The sequence below is a fragment of the Pezoporus flaviventris genome, unplaced genomic scaffold (genome assembly GCF_033815535.1).
Source record: "Pezoporus flaviventris isolate CSIRO_AGI_PZ_B2104156 unplaced genomic scaffold, CSIRO_AGI_Pfla_v1 ptg000016l, whole genome shotgun sequence".
Classification (NCBI taxonomy): domain Eukaryota; kingdom Metazoa; phylum Chordata; class Aves; order Psittaciformes; family Psittacidae; genus Pezoporus; species Pezoporus flaviventris.
Genome location: NW_026892564.1, coordinates 9,780,191 through 9,800,504, shown reverse-complemented (window position 1 = coordinate 9,800,504; position 20,314 = coordinate 9,780,191). Strand labels below are relative to the sequence as shown.

The following is a 20,314-nucleotide window of genomic DNA, read 5'->3' as shown; positions in this document are numbered from 1 at the left end:
TAAATTGAAGTGCTAGATGAAAGATAAGCAGGTGCTGGTATTTACACAGTAACCAGTATTCTGCCAGTGGAGTTAGAGCCTTTCTATGCATCTGCTATAACCACAAGCATGCAGGGTTTCCCTCTCCAGCTCCAACACGGCACCCCTCTGCTCTGGCTTTGGTCTCATGCACCCACAAGAACAAAGACACTCTCATGAGCTCCTGGAAGAAACCTGACCAAAGTGCCAGAGCTAAGAGCCCACCTCAGGAAGAGTTGCTAATACTTTGGAAAGGCTTCAAGTGCACTGACCCAGGGCTGTTATCTTTCCTTCTACTGGATCAGTCTTCCTCTGATAGCTGGGAAGAAGAGATGCGGGCTACATCTCCAGAACTTCTTGCACACTGACCACTAGAGAGCCAGAACAGGGATGACAAGCCAGGACATTTCTTACCACCTGGTCAAACAATATGTGCTGCTGTTGCTGTCAATTGAGACAAACACCTGAAGCAAACAGTTTTTAAAAGCTACAAGTTGTAGAGGTCTACAACAAACCTCCTTTAACTTGTTAACTGCCTTGGGTAGACAGCAACCTCCAAGTCTTGTACTGTCTTAGTTATTATGGCTCCAAAGGCACTGCAGCCTTCCAACAGGTCGTGGTTTTTTGGGACCTACTGCTTGCATTTTTCACTTTCCACCTTTTCTCACATTCAAAAATAGTTAAATTTGTATTTTCCCCCCAAATGCAGCATCCTATGTATTAATTAGCATGTCCTTTAGATGTCCAATCTTTATTATCCTAACATGCTTTTTTAGGTTCACATTTTCACCCCATCTGCATCTCATCAATGCTTTGAATAAAGACTGGAAATATACAGAAAAAATCAGACATTTTCAAACATCCTATTACAAGTTTTTTAATCATACTATCTTCACTAGATTTGTTTTCTTATTACAAGAACATCTTATTATTTAAGCATCTATACTGTTCCCACAAAAAGTTTGAAATATGTTTTAATAGCATATTTATGTTTAAAGCCCCTTTCTGAGGAGACTCTTTTCATAAATCTTAAGTGATCACTATTTCTATATTAATCCAATTTATTAAACAAATAAAGCAGTATCCTGATGTAAGCCCAAGTTAACAAGATTTACAAGAATCCAATTTACCAGGGATAATTTGTGTAACAACATAAACAGCTTACATCAGCAAGCAGAGTTCTGCTCTACAGCTTTTGAAATTGTAGTCTTTATCACTGTTTTACCATTTCCCACCCCGGTTTCAGAAGCACGGTAATCCATGTGAGTGAGCGGTTGAGTGAGAGTCTAGAAACTGCTTCCTTAAGCACATACAATGGAAAATTAGGGAAATCAGTAAATGTTGTCAGGATCAACCCAATGCAGAGCTGCTCAAGACCACTTTCACAAGCAGTTTCTGAGTAATAAATTATATAGAGTCTGTAGTTGGAAAGCTTTCCTTTATGTAGTTGAGCTTAGAGCTCCGAAGACAAGCTAAATTGCTGGCTTTCTAGAAATGGTGATACCACACAATGTAAGCAGTTGCCTAGTTAAACCAAGTTTGCATGTTTATTAAATCCTTTCTTACATGCTGTAGATGCAAAAAGCTATCTTTTACGCTTCTTTGTGTGTCAGTTTTTGCTCTTGACAGCAGTTGGAGTTTGGTATTCTCCAATTTAAAGCCACTGACATTTCTAGGGCAAATAAATTCATTTTATAGAACAAATTGTACTTGTAGCATTATGTTCAGGACTAGCTTTTTCTGACACTCTAGTTAACCACTTGATGAAATAAATTTACAACTACTAAAAGCCCATCTCGGGACCAAAGCTATATATGGCCGAGTTAACCTTTCACCAGTAGAATTCTGAACTTACTACATAAACTGGTTGAGATCATACAAGCACAATCCTCACCATCACTTTTTAAAATACATTTCCGTCAAACAACCTTGCTGAGGTTTGCTATGCGTGCTAGTCTGATCTCCACACCTGTAAATGCCAGTCTATTAGCCTCAAAGGTTAGCCCTTTAGCCTCTGAATAAAGGACAACGTATCTTCACAGATCTTAAACGTGTTGCATAAAATTAGAAGCTGCAACTTTTTAATGCAAAGATTATACAGAACAAGGGTAGTGTAAATAAACTTCTGCTGAACAATCACTAGACAATGCTTCCAGACCAAACTGTATTCTACATCTGTAGAACAGATCTGCACTTGACTCTGAAACAAAGACCCCCACCACTGTCTCAGATGACATACTACATTTCATCTTACAAGAGTGACAGGCACGATGAAGGAGGAAGTTATGTGTCTTAACCTAAAATAAAAACAAGCACAGAAAAATGGAAGCTTTGTGAAACCCAGCATTATGGTCACAGAAATGGAAATCTAATATTTATACACAGGAGAACTTAAAATCATGAAATATAGACCACTTAAAACTTCACCATGACACATGACATGGCTCTCTGTTCCAAACAGGAAGCCAATGCCCCAAATAGATGTTAAATATTTACCTCCACTGCCTCATATAAATATAATTAAAAGTCATCATATATCATAAAAACTTTCAATCATATTTATAATTGCTGTCATTAGGATCTTCCTTAAAACACAAAGAGAAGACTCAAATTAAGCTTGTTCCAGTAAATTTTTCAAGTGATAGGCACCAAGATGCCTCTCCCTGGACTGCTGCTGGCTAGCCTAAGAATCCGGCCACATGTGGTGGCTCATCTCCACTAACACCGAAGTTAGTGCTAGTTGCTCCAAACACTGACTTTGCACAAGCTTCATTTCATTCCAACTCATTAGGTTTTCAACCATAAGCTCTACACAAAACTGGCTTTGCCACACAGGCTTTTATTCAGGCAACAGGAAACATTGCTCACGTAACGGTGGCCAAATAGCATCCAACAACATAAACTGTCCAGTGGCAAAAACTAAGTACCCTTAAGTAATGTTCATCACTTTTAACTCTGTTCTACTTCATATTTTTCAGGCTTGCACAGCATCTCTTTTCCCCTATGTATTAAGCTGACATTTTCACCAGCACTGTAATTTTCCCATAGGAATCACTACCAAAGAATAATCACCCAACTTCTAAATGTGGGTCAACCTCCTCCATAAAAATCAAGCCTACACCTCCCAAGCTGCAGATAGGCTAGAAGTTAGTAATTAAAGGTTGCCGAAACCTAGCCCACACCGTACCTTTTCACTACTGAAACTGACTGCAAGCCAAATTCCTTGTTTCATGAAACTACAGCTTCATTTCTAGCAGCACTCCTGGAACACTAAGTCAGTGATGACTGATGCTAAAATAGGCAGATACATTTAACCAGCTTAAAATCACTTACATAAGACCTGAAATAATCAGAGAGAAGACTTACTATCTGCCAGGAGTTTGATGTAACATGATTGAGTCTTAGTGCATTTCAAGACCATTTTAATTATTTTCCTAAGAGTAAACACCCTTAAAAAAGCACAACAGTTTGACTTTATTAATTAATGCGAATAGCAACATTCAAAGGAAGAATGCACAAGAATATTCACATATACATGTATAACTACATTTCTCTAATAAGGGATACAACACAGCATGTAGAGAGAATAACCAAAAATTCTTCAAAGATCATAAAAATGATATTTACATATATGTGTATATTCTACAGAAAGTATTTCCAGAACACACACAATGCAAGCTAGAGAACATAAAGTGCTGTTCCAGTGAGATAACAGAGCTTTTAGAAAATATATCAAAGCTAGCTGTGTGCAGCACTGAAAAAACTACTGTAATAATTCTTCAAATACACTAAAAGACTACCAAATTCAGTATGGTAACAACTATTTTTGGTTTCACAGATCTTTTCGTTTTATCTAAATGGTACTAAATGGGAACACAGGAATATGACTGAAAGATACCTGAGACACTTTTTCTATTGCTCTGACAGACTAATATCATTACTTTGACAAAGCAAGCTATGGGAATTAGGGAGACTCATACCAAAAATACAATAAATTTCAGAAGCACTACTAGAATTAAAGGAAGCAGAGATGACCAGCATGGCTGCCAAGAGTAAAGGCAGAAAGAATATTCCTACAAAGAGCCTGAAGTTTTCACTAAGGAATTCACAAACCATAACTGTCTAATGATACCCTAGGCAATAAGACAACACAAGCAGTTTCACATGCAAATAAGCACAAGGAGAACAACTATTGCTTGGTTTTGGTTTTTAAACAGACTATGAACACGTCAGGTCTACTGATGAATTTCACTTTGCATCCAGTCAGTTCACAGAGATCCACTAGGAGTGTTTTCAACAGGTTTAGCAAGGCAGAGGGACTGTTTAACAGCCCGCAAAAAGTAGTGCTGAGACTACTTCCCCTAAAGGAAAGGATCTTTCAGTAGAAGTAATTGTTAATAGATCTTTACACAAAGGTTCCAGGCACAAGTGGTTTATCACAATTCTGTTTAAACACATAAATACCAGAGACATTAAATGTGACCATTGGCTACAGGATTACACACAGATGACTTATCATCACATGGACTGCTCTCCCACAAATCATAACATGCTTTAATAAAACTAGTGCACAACATAATGATTTTTCTTTTTCCATTTCAGAGTAACACATAAGGATACAAAGAATTACATTCAATATTTCAATATGCTTTCTTCCTTACCTCTTTATTGTAAAAGGCAGCGGTTTTGAACCAACATTTGGCACAGATAAGTAATATCAGCATTTAAGCTCTTTAAATCTCTGTAAAAATAGTTTTGTCTTACCATAACCATGGGCAGATCCTGGGCTGAGAGATGGCTGGTGCAACTCTTTGGTTGGAGTAAAATAGACTTCTTTCCCCTGGTGCTGGCTCATTTTTCCTGGAGTTAAATGCTGTGACTCATCGCTGTTTGTTACCACTGCTGAAATACAAAATGGATGCTCATTCAATAATGTTATGTGCTTGTGCATAGATTTCTATTAACAACTTCACTGCTATTTATGAAATGTATTCAAATGTTATGTTGTGAAATTTTTCATTCTAGAAAATTAGGATTCCAAACCAAGGATCTGCTTTCGAGGGGATGGCATAAAGAAGCCAACAAGACTGACAGAAGACATGAGGCAGAAGATGAAAACAAAAACTAGGAGGTAGGGAAAGGCTGCTACTGAATATAGAGACAGTATTAAGCTGTTACTTAACACCTGAAATCCTGCTTTTCTTTCCACTTTTGTGACAGTTCTTGTTTTAACTAGCTACAACACAGCCAACCCAGAAAACTACTTGCAGACCAAGCTGTGCCATCATCCCAGAAAGTTAAGATGAACATATGCATATACATCACAAGAACCAAAACTTGCTATGACAGCACATAGATCACATAAAGATCACGTACAGACTCTGTCAAGGTACAAAGCCAGACTAGATGGGGCTTTGAGGAATCTTCTCTGGTGGAAGATGTCCTTGACTATGGTGGGAGAGTGGAATTATATGATCTTTAAGGTCCCTTCCAACCCAAACTATTGTGTGATTCCATATGAAGACAAAGGCTTAAAGCAGAAGTTTCTCTTTGAACCTTACCAGTCTGAAAGAATTGTGTGACATTTTCTAGCTATTTATAAGATCACCTGCCCAGCCATCCTGTTTATGGTGTCTGTACATTTCCTTAAGCTGCACACAACAAAACTGCACCCTTTTTCATAGTGGAAGAATGGCAGTTAACACCTGTCCTGTTGAGTAGATATACCGACAAAAAATGATCAGAGGAGGAAACAATAGATGTTTACTAAAGAAGAGCCTGCACTGGGCAAACATGCTGTCCTTGATTCTGCAGCTTAAGAATAGCTTACCTTTGAGGCTACAGACTGGCATTTACATTTTTCCAAGTTCCCTTCTATCCCAAAACATTCTATGATTGTAATTCTTCTTAGGTTTCACATGCCATCTCTACAACTTGAAAAACAGATTTGGTAGGCATACGCTCAATGTGTCTGACAAGACAATAGCATTGCCAATGATTCCTTCCACTCAAAGGCCTGCTGATTTATTTTCAGCCCTCAGGCTTCACAGAGCACTCATCCAAGAAAAATATCTCTATTCATCCCTTCCTTTACCTGAGTGAGTTTAAACCCATTCCATCTATCTCCCTGAAGATGAGCAGAGAGTTATTTTAGGGAAGAAACATCAATTAGTAAATACCAAAGCCTCCTCACAACTCTTTGGAGGGAACATTTCAATACCAAGAGAACTATTAGAGCCTGTAATACATACTTTATTCAGTTTCCTCATACTGGCCATCAAATTACTGATACATAGTTTGTCAGTATGATTCATGCATCAGAAGAAACACAAATTGGGGTCTTTGCAGCCAATTTATTTCATCGGATAAAGCTATGAAGAATAACAAAATATCTGAAGTGGCAGAGTCCCAGCTCCTCTGTTTCTATAATGAGCACGTGAAAGTGCCTACACTCTTGAAAACAGCACAAGGACACCAGATACAGGAAAAAGGTTTATCATAATTTAATTCTGCACTATTTTGTAATGTCTATAATAAGAAATATAAGCTAAAACCATGGCTTCTACATGGATTTCTCACCAAGAAGAAAGAATTGGTGTCTGTACCTTTCTCTTCCCCCATAAATCAACTCTCAACCCCAGGCAAATTATTCTGCCAGTCAGATGATCATAGTAATGCACATGAACCACTGAAACTACTAAGCCTTCAGATGCATGCATGCACCTATATACATACACTGAAGTTTTCCCCATGATCACATCACACCCAATCCTTACTGAAGTATTACAGACCACACACCTGTTTGTTTCTGCAGATGTTACGTTACTGACATTAAGCAAACTATAGAGCCCTATAAATAGACAAGCTCAAAATAAAAACTGTTTCTGAACCATTATTTCCATGTCTTTACTATCTGTACTACAATAACATTTGAAGGTTTCATTTCAGAGTGATATATTGTTTTCTCTTTCAGGTACATAATTTAAAAGATTTATTTGTTCTCTAGCCATGACTGGTAAGGTGAAGAATAAACTTTTCCCAACAAATAATAATAAAAAGGTTAACATAAGAAAACATTTAGATGAGCAGTATGCCAGGTAAAATACTTCCCCAAGAGTAAATTTTCATTGTACTTCAGCTTCACAATTACAATACAGAAGGAAACCTAGTATTTAGCCCAGCAGCCTACATGCAAAGGTATAGCCTATTATAAGCACATGTGCAGACATACTGTAGGAGAGGAGAATCACTTACTTGATGGTCCATGAGAGTCTCTGTTATCACCATGATGCTGTGTACACATACAATTGAAGAACGAGGAACAGCAAACATAAAAATCCAGGCCAGGAAGAAGCAAGTGCGCAAAAGCAGCAGCGGGAAAGAAGGACAATGAAAACAGTGTTAGTTCACAACTAAAATACAACATGCACCTCAATACCAAAGGCAAGGCACCAAGAGACTTGGCAGCTCAGAAAAGCTGAAGCAACAAAACTGACAAATACGCTTATAGAGCGGCCATTATTAGAAGCCATCATCATATGGTTAGTAAACAGTAACTGCCCCAACTGCTAATTCAGAGTGGAACCTCTCCATCCGCAATGTAGTGCTCAAATGACTTTATTCACGATATATTTTAAGAAATGTTTAGCTGGAACGTTTTTAGAAGACTAAAGGTCTGAAGAAAGATGAAATAACAAAACTTGTTTCCAAAACCACTCCACTCTTGGACAGGTATTTTGGAAAAACAAAATCGTCTAAGACATCAGTAATGTGCAAGCACCCACTAATGCCAGATCCAAGCCTAACTGCTTTTGCACACAGACGTGAACTTAGAAGTCACAGATTCAGTTCAACTATAAACACAGGGAACATTTTAAATTGCTCAGAATGAAAGACAAGCGTGCAGCTCTAAAATTTAAGAGGACATTTTCTATCAAACTATTTCCAAAGATTCAAAGTGTATAACAAATTATCTCTGCACACTAATTCAAACTAGGCACTACAGGTGAGTAATTATATAGTAACAACATGACATTTGATCTGAAATCTTTTATAAATCATTGCTACCCAAGGTCACAACTTGGGCTAAGATCCCACCATGTTCAGCCATATACAAACGTAAGGCAAGTTCCATCTACATCTTAAAGGACTTCCTACTTTTGAAATCCACAAAGAAAAGGAGGAGAAAACAAGCATACTGATCAGCATGAACATTTCCTCCTTATAAACAAGGTAAATCCAAACATGCTGCATCTTCTACACCCCAAATAAAAAACATCTGCTCCATAAAGGAGAGAAACCCTTGCTCTGTTTTAAAGAAGGTCCAATCTTGCCTCTCTGTTATGAAGACTAAACAGCAGGGAACTTGAAAAATAAAAATCTTAGCAAGGAGGAATCTTGTCTTACAATCCTGATCTCAAAACAGTGACTTTTTATCCCCCATAGCTGACTAGGGGTGTTGAATTGACAGCGCAACGTGCAAACGTAAAGTACTGCAATGAGAATACAGCAATTGAAGTGCACATCATCAGAAAGGTGAGGAAACCCTTCTTTAATTATTCTGCACTTTCTGGAAAAGGACTTGATTAAACAGGAGAAACCAAAATAAACTACAGGTGCACTTGGCAAACAATCTTCCACCCTGTCAGAGAATAAATTTAAGTCAGACTGAAACACTGCTAAGAGAACTTACCACACAGGTTCAGGTACTAGTACATGAAAAGCATTCAAGAGTTCAATGGTTTTCAAGACAAAGTGTTTCTTTTCAATGTACAGATAACATACTGCAACTAGGAAACAATTTATGTTCAGACTGGAACTGTATTGCCCTACACAGGTTTTAGATTCAGGAGAACAATGACTAACAAGAGACCGAGACAAAGGAGTCTGCAGTAATTGTACAGAGATCCAGCAGCTGACTGAAGGGCTGAGAACACCACTATTCAGCACTGATCTGCTTTGCTGCATGCTAAAAGTTGGAAAACAAGAGAAGAGAACTAGAAAAATAAACTGTTAACAGACACAGAGGATCAGAAGTTTCTGAGACTCAGACAGCATGTCCACTCACAGTGCATACTTACACATTGAAGAAACAGAGTGAAAAAGCACCACAGAAGGTCCTGCCTCACTGCCTACCTCTCAAGCAGCCTTGACCACGATACAACATGACACCACAGAGCAGGGCAACTCGTCACCTGAGATGATGCAGGGGCTTTTTATGTAAATATTTTAGCATGACATGGTTAATCCTATGAACCAGTACAAACAGCTCCTGCGCCAGAGGCTGAAACACAAGCCTGTCTAACTCTGTCCCTGATCTTCTCCAATAGACATTCTGTTTACACACCAAACTGCCTCCGTTGCTGGTCAACCCCCTCTCTTCATTAGAGCTATTTGGGCCTGTGTACTTACCTAAAACCTGCAGAATATGTATTTCTAAATACTGATGCAAGATTTTAAGATGCTGAAATGAGACTATTTTAGCCAAAAAGACCTCTTCATTTTCCAATAACCCACTGGATCTCTGTCATCTGCAATTCATAACACTGCAGAACAGGCATTCAAACCCCTAAGGCAACAAGCCATGACGGTGCTTCTACTTCAGTGTTTTCGCCAAAAAGAATGTCCTCAGGGCATTCCTGTCCATCAACTCCCACAGTTTTTATTTTAAATATACAAAATTAAGAGAAGCACACACTTATTTCCAGAGACAGAGCCTACATTTACTTTAACATTTATTTAACTGATGACTTTGCCTAAGATTACAGAACAAGTCCTTTGATAAGGGAGGTTCTTAACACTACGCAACTGATTTAGCTTCTGCTGAGGCACGTCTAGTTAAAAATGTTGCTACCAAAATACACAAAACCTACCCCTCCTCCCAGTAAGGTTTTAGATTAAGACTAAGGAATAAACTCAGCAATATAAACCATCACATGAGACAGCAGCCATAACTCTCTTTTCATACAAAAGCAGCATTGTGCTTCAGAAAATCACTTATTCATTTCTCAGAAACAGAACAACTGTTACTAAACCTAAAACTGTATCTGCCGACATGTACTATAAAAAAAAAGTCCTTTTCCTATCAAAGATTAGGGTAAAAGCAAAAATGTATGTCATGATATCGTATCTGAATCTCACACTACAGAAATAAAGCTTTTTAAAAATACTGACTAGATTTACAATCTAAACCTACACTTAAATTCTTAATACAGTTTAAATGCATGCTTTAAAGCCAAGTCAGAGTTTTCACCCTGCTGAAGACAGGCTTTTCCTGGAGGAAGTCTCTATGTGTCAATCACTGACATTACATTTAAATTCAGACACATTACAGTAAGATACATTTAAATTCAGGACCACTAACCCAACCTGCAAAGCTGATCAGTAAAAAGGACTTCTATTCCATGCTCCAAGGAAAAGAGGTACTTTTACGTCTGCTGATGTATTTAGATAGCAAGGACTGACTGTGTTAATTGTATGCAAGGCAATGAGTTTATGAAATACATGTTCTGACAAAAATCAGAACTTACTAGAACGTTTTCTTTAAAAAAAATCATTTAGAATAAGAATGGTTTACATCGGATATTCGCATGTTATGTCCTCAGTTCTGGGCCAGTGAGGCTTGTTTAAAGTGAATTATGATTTTATACGGAAAAAAAGGCAAAACTTGTTCTCAAGAACTCAAACCAAAGCGTCTAATATTTCGCATTGCTTCAATAGTGCCAGACTACAAAAACAGTTTGCTGAGCTGTCATCACATCTGCATTCAGGGACAGTATGTATCAACCTAATTATGAGACAGGAAAAGCATTTCATGCAAGATTTTTCTCCACACTGATTCTGGAAAGAAAAACACACAGCATTAAGTTCTGTGACCTCCTTTTTTTTCTCCCATGAGCCAACAAATACAGTAGAAAGCTAACATCTCTAAAATGGTCTTTTTCAGGTACCTTCTAGAAACCCCTCAAAGGACTTAAAACTGTGTAGCAGTATGTTGATCAGTGTTCTTCCTGCATGTTTGCAACTCATGTATTTCACAAATTTTAATCAGACTAATGAAACAGAACAAAAGGGTGCTGGAGACAGTCTCTTCAATAGGAACTCTAGAGACAGGACAAGGGGTACGGCTCAAACTTAAACAGAGGAAGTTCATGTTAGATATAAGGAAGAAGATCTTTACTGTGATGGTGGTGAGGCATTGGAACAGGCTGTGCAATAAAATGGTAAATGCTCTATCCCTGGCAGTGTTCAAGGCCAGGCTGGAGGGACATGTTCTACCGGAAGGTGTCCCTGCCTATGGGGACACCCCAGAGGGGTTGGAACTAGTTGATCTTAAGGTCCTTTCCAACCCTAACCATTCTATGATTCTATGATTGCAGCTAAGTCTGCAATACTGAAAAATTTCAAACATGACACTTCAAAAAAATTCAGACTTCTGGGAAGTGTCAGGATTTGCAAACACTCAAGGTCTTCAGGATTACTGGATCCAATCACTTTTAATATACATGCAATGTATACCTGAGCAAGTACATTAGACTCCCAGATAAGCTTCCAGAAATGTTTTTATCAGCTGTAGTGCAATACATAAAACTTCACATTGTAACGGCAATTAAGACAACTACCCTACCAGATTTTTTTTGGCAAGAAATGCTTAGAGTAGCCAATCACAGTATAACATCAGTTAAAAGAACTTGTTCTGAGATGATAATTCGGGTGCTTAAGCACAGGGATGAAAGGCAAATATATCCCTACTCTCAATATTCTTCTGAAGCAGACTTAGTAAAGTACATATAGCCTCATTTCAAGACACCTTCTTAAAATCATGCTATTGTGAAGGCAGGTCACAAAAAGAAAACTAACACATTTCAAACTACTTCAAAGTTTTTTGTAAACTAGTACTTCTTTTATTATTATTTTAGGAAATATGGAGCACAGCAACTGAATTGACAGATTTTCTTAAATAAATATCTTATTGCACAGTTGACATATGATACAGTATCATAGATGCACTGGCCCTGCTGGAATGAATTTGTTTATTACAGAAAAAAAGCCAAGGATTTTCTTAATGCACTGCAAAATGTCTTGCCTCCAAATTCATCACTTAAGATAACGGCAGTAATAAAACAGTCAAATTAATACCTCCATGCAGTAGTTGAACTATTTACAAATAACGTCTGTGACTATGAGGTTTTATTGAGCTTAACCTCAGTTACAGAAAAAAATATACCCTATTTTGCCTTTGGGAGGCAGTGCTTGTATCAGAAAACAACTTTGGAAACTAAAAATCATTTCCTGCTTCAGGTTCTACAGCCCTTTCACATAACACAGCTTGCAGAAAAATTAAACTCTTAAATAATTTCAATGTTACGATGATGATGAAATGTCATGCTACTTTCCTGGTTTTAAATTGTGCTTAGAAAGGAAGAGCTGGTAATTTCACTACCTCAGAAATTCTTGATAATCAGTGCAGATTATCAACTCTTTCACCTGAAATGATTCTGTTAATACATAATAATCATTCCTCCTGCCTTCTCTGTTCCTCATTCCATCAAGAAATACAATATTTTTTCTTTTACTCAGTCACTAACTATGAAAGTATCAAGTAGTAAGACTGAGAGGAAGACCTTTTTCTTTTGGGACACCAAGGATCAAACCCAAGAATCGTATGTTTTTGCACATCCACCCCTCTTGCCATGAGAATCTAGTAAATGACGGATGATACTACATGATATTCCAAATGCATTCAACCAGAAAAGTATTGATTCAAACCAAACCAGAACATATTCAAACTGCTTAATCCTCTCCCTGCATCTTCACATTCATCTGATTACATGAAGCCAGATTTAAGCTACTCACTAAATTTCTCTCAAAGTCCCCATCAACCGGAACAGTCTCCATGTTGAAAAGGCCCGTTGTCCGTCTCTCCATCAGAGTTCTTCCATCCTGCTATTCGAGATCCTGGAGAGGGAAAGAAAAACATAAGAATTCAATTCCAGTGTCTAAAATCCGTTCAAGAGCTTCACTCTCTCTCCCTTATGTTTTAAGAGGGTAAATAGTCCACTATTATAAACTGTGCATATTACGGTTCCTTGCAGAACATACACATCGCCCATAAACCCCAACTTGTTAAGAACAGAGAGGGTAGTTTCAAGTAAAATGGGCAAAATGAAAGGTACTCACTGAGGCAAGCATTTACTTTTACAAATAAGGAAGAATTATGCTGGAAGAACACAAGCAACAAACAAACAAAACACACCCCAAAAAAAAACAAACAAAAAGAAACCCACAGTTTTTGCGTTGTATTTCCCCTTGTCAGCACACCACTCCTGCTCCGCAGGCATATGCACACAAGCTGTTTGGCTACATAAAAGCTATTCTGGCACAGAGTTTAGGGCTTCCCAGCAGAACTCCAGAAACAGCCACATTTTGCTTTATGGAACCAACACACAGAAATTAAATCATAGTGCAAGCCAGCAGCCTCTGGGGCAGAGCAGGCACTCAGTGGCAGTCACCACATACAGCCAGAAAACAATGCCTTGTTCTCTATGTTCTCTAGACATTTCCTATTTACTTTTTTGCTAGAGAAAGAAAGCTGCAATAAACCTTAGTATGCACACAATATTTGGAACCATCATTGAGATAAGAAAATGGTCTGGAGTCAAGCAAAACTTGGTGGGAAAAACACACCTTAACCATTCATCCATTTAGTGGGTTTCAGGAGGTAAGCAGATCAAAACAGGACACCTCCAGAGATGTTGGAGCTAAATGATCTTAAGGTCCTTTCCAATCCTAACTATTCCATGAACTATTCTGTGATGTGCGTCTACAGCTCATTGCTCTGCTTCTCTCTCTCCAAAGCCCCCATCAACAAAAGATCCAGCAGATAAGAAGGTTGCAAGCTGACCTGTTCAAAACAGTAAAGTCAGTATCCCACAGAGAGAAAAACCTGTGGTTTCACCCTCCACTCCACAGGGAAGTGGCTGATCACAGAATTAGCTCGGGGACTTTTCTGGGGTTTATTTTCCTTTGTTTTTGTCTTGGGTGGGGTGAGGGGGCAGGAAGCAGCTAAGTTACAGACCAAATTGTGAAACCAGCACTTGTGCAAGAGCAGGGGTAGCATGGGGATGGTGACTTTTGTTTTTCAAGCAACAATGTTAGCATGTTGCGCTTAAGGTAATACATCGAGCTATGGTTTCGGTTCAGGCTTCAGCAACAACAGATTAACTGAGTACAGGGAGATGAGGAGGCATCATAGCCCCTCCTGGGAGCCTGAGGAGCATCCTGGGTACAGGAGGATGGGAGAAGAGGAAAAGACACATGATCTTGTGGTTCAAAGCCTGGCTCAGGAAATACACACTCATGAAAACAAATCTCACTATAAATCTCACAATCAAATCTCACCATCTGTTCAACTGTTTTCTGTATTTTTATTATCTTTTTCTTTGTTTTGTATTATATAAAGCATATTAGAATTAAAAACTCCTTAGGAAGAGCATACACTGTTAACACACTATAGCAAGTTACCATACCACATGCCACTAAAACATGAAAGGAAGCATAAATAAAAAGTTTAACAAAATGACTGTGCTAAAGAAACTGCACATAGTTCCTTATGACTCACTTCAAAGAACTGACAAGCATCTCACTCAAGTACCTGGGTACTTACCAAGGTAGCACATAACTGGGAAGCATATGGCTAGATGTTTCCATATACATTAGAAACAGCAGACATCTGAAGGGAGATGACTGCAAGTGATTAATTTACATTAATAAAATGAAAGATGGCATTACCACAGAAAGAGGACTTCACCCCAGAAGCTGTGATTCCCAGGGCAGCAGGCACTGCGACTCACGCCTTCCTCACAGCCACGCAGGGGTGCAGAACTGGGTGATGACTCTTGGAGGCTGCTCCTTGTCATCTCTTCCCCCCACACCCATTTCAGGTTCTATTATTAACAGGCAATTCAGCAACACCGGGCTGCATACATACTCAATTTACAGAAACACTAAACTCTCTTAAACAGGATGGAAACTGAGTGGTATTGCAAACTAATGTATACACTGACATTTAAAACAGTTAGTCAGCTTTTTTAGTTACACAAACTTGCAAGCATCCTGAAGTTATCCAAATAAACAGGTCTTTCCTGAAATAGGAATGTTCACCCTAGAACAAATTTAAACCCATCTCTATTTTTAACAGACATTTTTTAACTCTTAATTTTTGTTGTCAGAACGGTGTATTCTGCTCTTCCGTTTGTTTAAGCAACCACAGCCACTACATCCTTCCTTATCTCCGTCTCAAGAGTAGCATCATCAGACAAGCACCCTAATGTTTAATTCTCAGTTTGTGCTCACTTGTGGTCGCCAGGAAACACATAATCCAGCAGGGTCCCAAGGACTGCAGAGAAGTTACTTGGGAGAGGGCCTGCTCATGGCATATTTGAGCAGGCAGGCAGAGTAAAGCAGGTGCAGAAACAGTTAAGGACTATCTTCCCCCACACTGTTTAGCTTATGAGAAGACAGCCAGCTTAGCTTATTTGTCTTGGCAAAATGAAAGCTGAAAACAAAAAACATTGCTCCTGAAATGTGCCAAAATAAACACCAAGGAAGGAAAAGAGATCTCTCAGCAAAAGGACATTAACAAAAAGTCAAGTATGAACTTGGAGAACAGATTTATCTTGAAAATTACTTAACACTTCCAACCACCGGCATCCCAAAGTTTTGAAACAACTTTCCTATCAATGTAGGAAAGGGAATTTGTTTGTAAATGCAGCCAGGTTATTATGAACAGATCACTTCAGCCATTGGTAGCTTTTTAACAATCTGTTTTTCAATCAGCTGCACTTCAGGAATAGGAAAATCCTGCTTGGGTCTCCCATATAACCAATGGAGAGCATGCATCAATGAAAGCTAACACTGCATGAACAGGACCTTTTCTACCTTTACACATATATACCCAAATATCGTATGTGACTTCTTCTCACTTCCCAACTCCCACCTATCAAACAAAACAAAGAAATACTTTCAAAAGCCATAAAAGCATACCTCAGTAGTACAGTGTTACACAGTATTCTGTTAGGTACAGTAATGCAGGCTACAGAGCAAGAGCAGCACAAGTCAGGTTCCTTGGTTGTGTCATAAGTCCGGCAGCAAGCATTTGCTCACACCTCAGTGAAGTGGGTTTGGTCTGTTCTGTATTGATTTACAAATTCCATATGTTAACCAGATTATACAAGTGTTTAACATAGGGATATGTTCATTTAACTGAATAAAGGACTTCCTAGGAAAGACATTTATTTTCTCTTTCAGTTTAAGAAAAGCTCCTCACCAAATATGTAACTTGTCCCAGGCATGTTAGAGAGTTCAGGCCTACTCCATGGCAGTAATACCCTGCTGGAGGTACATTTCTAACAATAAAACTTGTCCAGGCTTCATCTGGGATATAGATAATTTCCTACCTAGTAGCTGGTGCAGTGCAGTGCTGTTTCAGCTTTAGTCTGAGAACAGTGCCGATAACACACCAATGTCTTAGTTGTTGCTAAGTAATGCTTACTCTAATCAAGGACTTTTTCAGTCTCTCATGCTCTGCCAGTGAGGAGGGGCCAAGAAGCCAGGAGGAAGCAGAGATAGGACACCTGACCCAAACTACCCAAAGGGGTATGTATTCCACACCACAGCACCTCATGACCAGTGTATAAACTGGGAGGAGCTGGCCAGGAGTCACCAATTGCTGCTCAGGCTGGGCATGGGGCAACAGGTATTGTGCATCACTTGTCCATCTCGGGTTTTATTCCTTTCTCTCTCGATTTCCTTTTTCTTTCCTTTATTTCCTTCCCACAGTGAGAATAATCAGCCACTGGAATAATCTTCCCAAGGAAGCAGTGGATTCCCCAACAACACTAGACACTTTGAAGATCCAGCTGGATAGGGTGCTGGGACATCTAGTGTAGGTCATACTTTGCCTAGAAAGTTTGGACCAGATGATTCATGAGGTCCCTTCCAACCTGGTTTTGTATGATTTCACTTTATTTCAATTACGAAACTGTTCTTATCTCAAACCACAGGCTTTACCTTATTTTTCCAATTCTTATCCCCATCCTAGGTGTGGGATGGTGGGTAGATGACGTTTAGTTGCTGGCTGAGGTTAAACTACAAGAGTCTATTTTGGCACTCAACATGGGGCTCCAGGAATTTGAGATAAGAATAGTAACTGGGAGAGGTAAGGGGGAAAACAAGAGACTGAACAATGTTAGAAAATGAATGTGAAATTGTTGCAGCTGTGGTAAAGGCATGGGGGGTGGGTTGTGGGTGTAAACTCTCCACTTTCCTTTAGTGTTCTGGTGATGTTATTTTGACTTTGCTGTAGGGAATTCCTTTTCTGTTGATGCAAGTGAAGAAGTTTGTGTGAGGAACACTGTTTTTTGTGATAATTCTTAAATATGTGATTTACATGGGCAAGGTTGGGGTAGGGGGAAGGCTTCTATGAGAGGCTGCTAGAGGCTTCCCCCTCATGTCCGACAAAGCCAATGCCTGCTGGCGCCAAGGCCAAGCCCATCAGTGATGGTGGTAGCACCTCAGGGATAACATTTAAGAAGGGGAACAAAATGCCAACTGTAGTCAGAGAGACAACAGCAACAACTACACAGAGATCCAGGCCGGTGCAGAAGGAGGGGAGGAGGTGCTCCAGACACCAGAGCAGATTCCCCTGCAGCCTGTGGTGCGGGTGCAGCCCATGGTGAGGCAGCTGTGCCCTTGCAGCCCATGGGGGTCCACAGTGGAGCAGGGGGATGCCCAAAGGAGGCTGTGACCCTGAGGGAAGCCCACACTGTAGCAGTCTCCTGGCAGGACCTGTGGCCCCATGGAGAGAGGAGCCCACACTGGAGCAGGTTTCCTGCAGGACTGGTGACCTCACAGGGGACCCAGGCTGGAGCAGTCTGTGCACCCATGGAAGGGGCCCACGCTGGAGCAGAGTGTGAAGAACTGCAGCCTGTGGGAAGGACTCACATTGGAGAAGTTCATGGAGGAGGACTGTCTGCCATGGGAAGGGCCCCACACTGGAGCAGGGAAGAGTGTGAGGAGTCCTCCCCTGAGGAAGAAGGAGCAGCAGAGATAATATCTTATGAACTGACTGCAACTCCCATTCTCCATCCCCTGTGCTGCTCAGGGGGAGGAGGTAGAGAAATCGGGAGCAAAGCTGATCCCAGAAGGAAGGGAGAGGAGGTGAACATGTTTTCAAGATTTGTGTTTATTTCTCATTACCCCACTCTGATTTGATTGGCAATAAATTAAAGCTAATTCCCCCAAGTCAAGTCTGTTCCATCCGTAACAGTAACTGGTGAGTCATTTCTCCCTGTCCTAATCTCAACCCGTGAGCCTTTTGTCCCTGTCCAGCTGAGGAGGAAAGTGATAAAGTAAGCTTTAGCGGGCATCTGGCATCCAGTCAGAGTCTACCCACCACAGGACAAACCCCTAATTCAGTTCACAGAAGGATTCTTCTTCCCCTTTTCTGACAGAAGATCATCTTTGGCTCAAACACTTTACTAAATTTGGAGAATTTCATCAAGATACATTGCCTGATCTCGTGGCTGAGATGCTCTCGCTGTGCAACCTCCTGTGTCCCCACTGCCCCTCACATGACTTCCTGAATTTCAGCCATGGTGCAGCCACAAAGTGAAAGAAGCAGACATGACCCCTGAATCTAGTATGTTTTCTGTTTCATCAATGGACTAAGTTACTTGAACACCTGCATACCATATTATATAGGCGGGTTTTTGCTTTCTTCCTAAGTACTATCACTTATGGTCATTAGATATGGCATTTGCACTGTGATACTGTTTTGTGACCTGTTATAGTATCAGAGTACTCTCTTACATTCCAGCATCATACCTCAGAGGTAAGGAACTGCTTCACCTGTGACCTCGTAACAGGCTGCACCAAGCACACAGGGAACTGGCTACTGCATGCTGATCTGGCCTTTCCAAAGGGGAAGCGTTTTCCAGGGCTCTGACCTCCAAACTGACCTGCTAAGCCATATTGGATGCCTGCCTTCTTTCCTTAAGGCCTACAGTAATTTAATGTGCTTAAATTGCCCAATATGGGTATCAGATAAGTGTATATTGTAATTTCTTCAAGGTAACACAGGAATAATTAACTGACTTCAAAGATCAATGTCGCAACAAGTATGGGTGAGGCACATTAGGAGAAGAGACACCTAGTCATTTACATTGGCATCGAGAAGAGTAAAGATTCCCTTAAGTCCTTGCTGGAAAGCAGAGTCACAACGGTACCATACAAATGCTATTCCATAGGGAATCACAGAATGTTGAGTTAGGAAAGGACCTCTGGAGGTCATCCTGCCCAACTCCCCTTTTGCAGGAGGTAGTTTAGGGAGCTTCTGATTATTTCTAAGGATGAAGACTCCTCAACCTCCCTAGGCAACCTGTGCCAGCATTTGGTCACCCTCACAGTAAATAAAGTCTTTCCCAACATTCAGAGGGAACCTCATGAATTTCAGTCTGTACCCACTGCCACTTGTCCCACCACTAGGCACCACTGGGAAGAGCCTGACTCTGTCATCTTTCAGGTATTTATACATATTGATGAGATTCCCCTGAGCACTCTTTTCCATGCTGAACAGTCCCAGCTCTCAACCTTTCTTCATATAACAGGTGATCCATTCCGTAGATCATCTTCATGGCCTTTCACTGGACGCTCTCCACTATGTCCACGTCTCTTGCACCGGAACTGGACCCAGTACTCCAGGTGTGGCCTCGCCACAGCTGAGCAGAGGGGAAGATCACTACCCTCAATCTGCTGGCAATGGTTTGTCTAATGCATCCAAGGATACCATCCACCTTCTTTGCGGCAAGGGCACGTTGTTGGCTCATGTCCAACCGGCTGCCTGTCAGAATCACCAGGTGACCCCAAGGTAAGCAGTTCTCTGGTGTGGTTATCAGTACACTCAGCTCAATAAGGTCTATAAGGAAGTTTACGGTAATACTCTTGAGAAAAATATCTAAGTGGTAAAAATAGATCATAACAAGTTTCATAAAAATTAAGAGCAAACAGAGACAGCATCAGTTTTAAGAGATTAAAAGAAATCTACATCCTAAATCTAACTTGGGTGACAGAACCAAGGCTCTCAAATGATTTGTCACTCAGCAGTCACATTCATTTTGCTCCATGCAGCAGGGGAGCAGCAATAGCACAGAAGATTAAAAAAGTACACACCTTACTTTCAAGGTTCTTTGCATCCAGTGCACCAGAGGAAGTAAGCACAGCACCCTGGTTGTAATGC

The 20,314-nt window shown here is 40.1% G+C and overlaps 1 protein-coding gene across 8 annotated transcripts in view; it reads right to left on the bottom strand.

Annotated features, from left to right (window-relative positions):
* Positions 1–20,314, bottom strand: part of OSBPL8 (oxysterol binding protein like 8) — a 93,287-nt gene that overhangs the window by 48,560 nt on the left and 24,413 nt on the right. For 3 of the 8 annotated variants that reach the window (XM_061454733.1, XM_061454730.1, XM_061454738.1), the window contains exons 2-4: positions 12,874–12,975; positions 7,273–7,309; positions 4,783–4,920 (exon numbers count right to left, since the gene is read on the bottom strand). Coding sequence is in view for 6 of the 8 variants with exons in the window: in XM_061454730.1 (XP_061310714.1) it covers positions 4,783–4,920; positions 7,273–7,309; positions 12,874–12,945 (247 nt within the window). In the remaining 2 variants the exon portion in view is untranslated. Of the gene's footprint in view, positions 1–4,782; positions 4,921–7,272; positions 7,310–12,873; positions 12,976–20,252; positions 20,274–20,314 lie in introns of those variants that run through there. The other 5 variants (XM_061454734.1, XM_061454736.1, XM_061454731.1 and 2 more) reach the window with 4 other exon arrangements.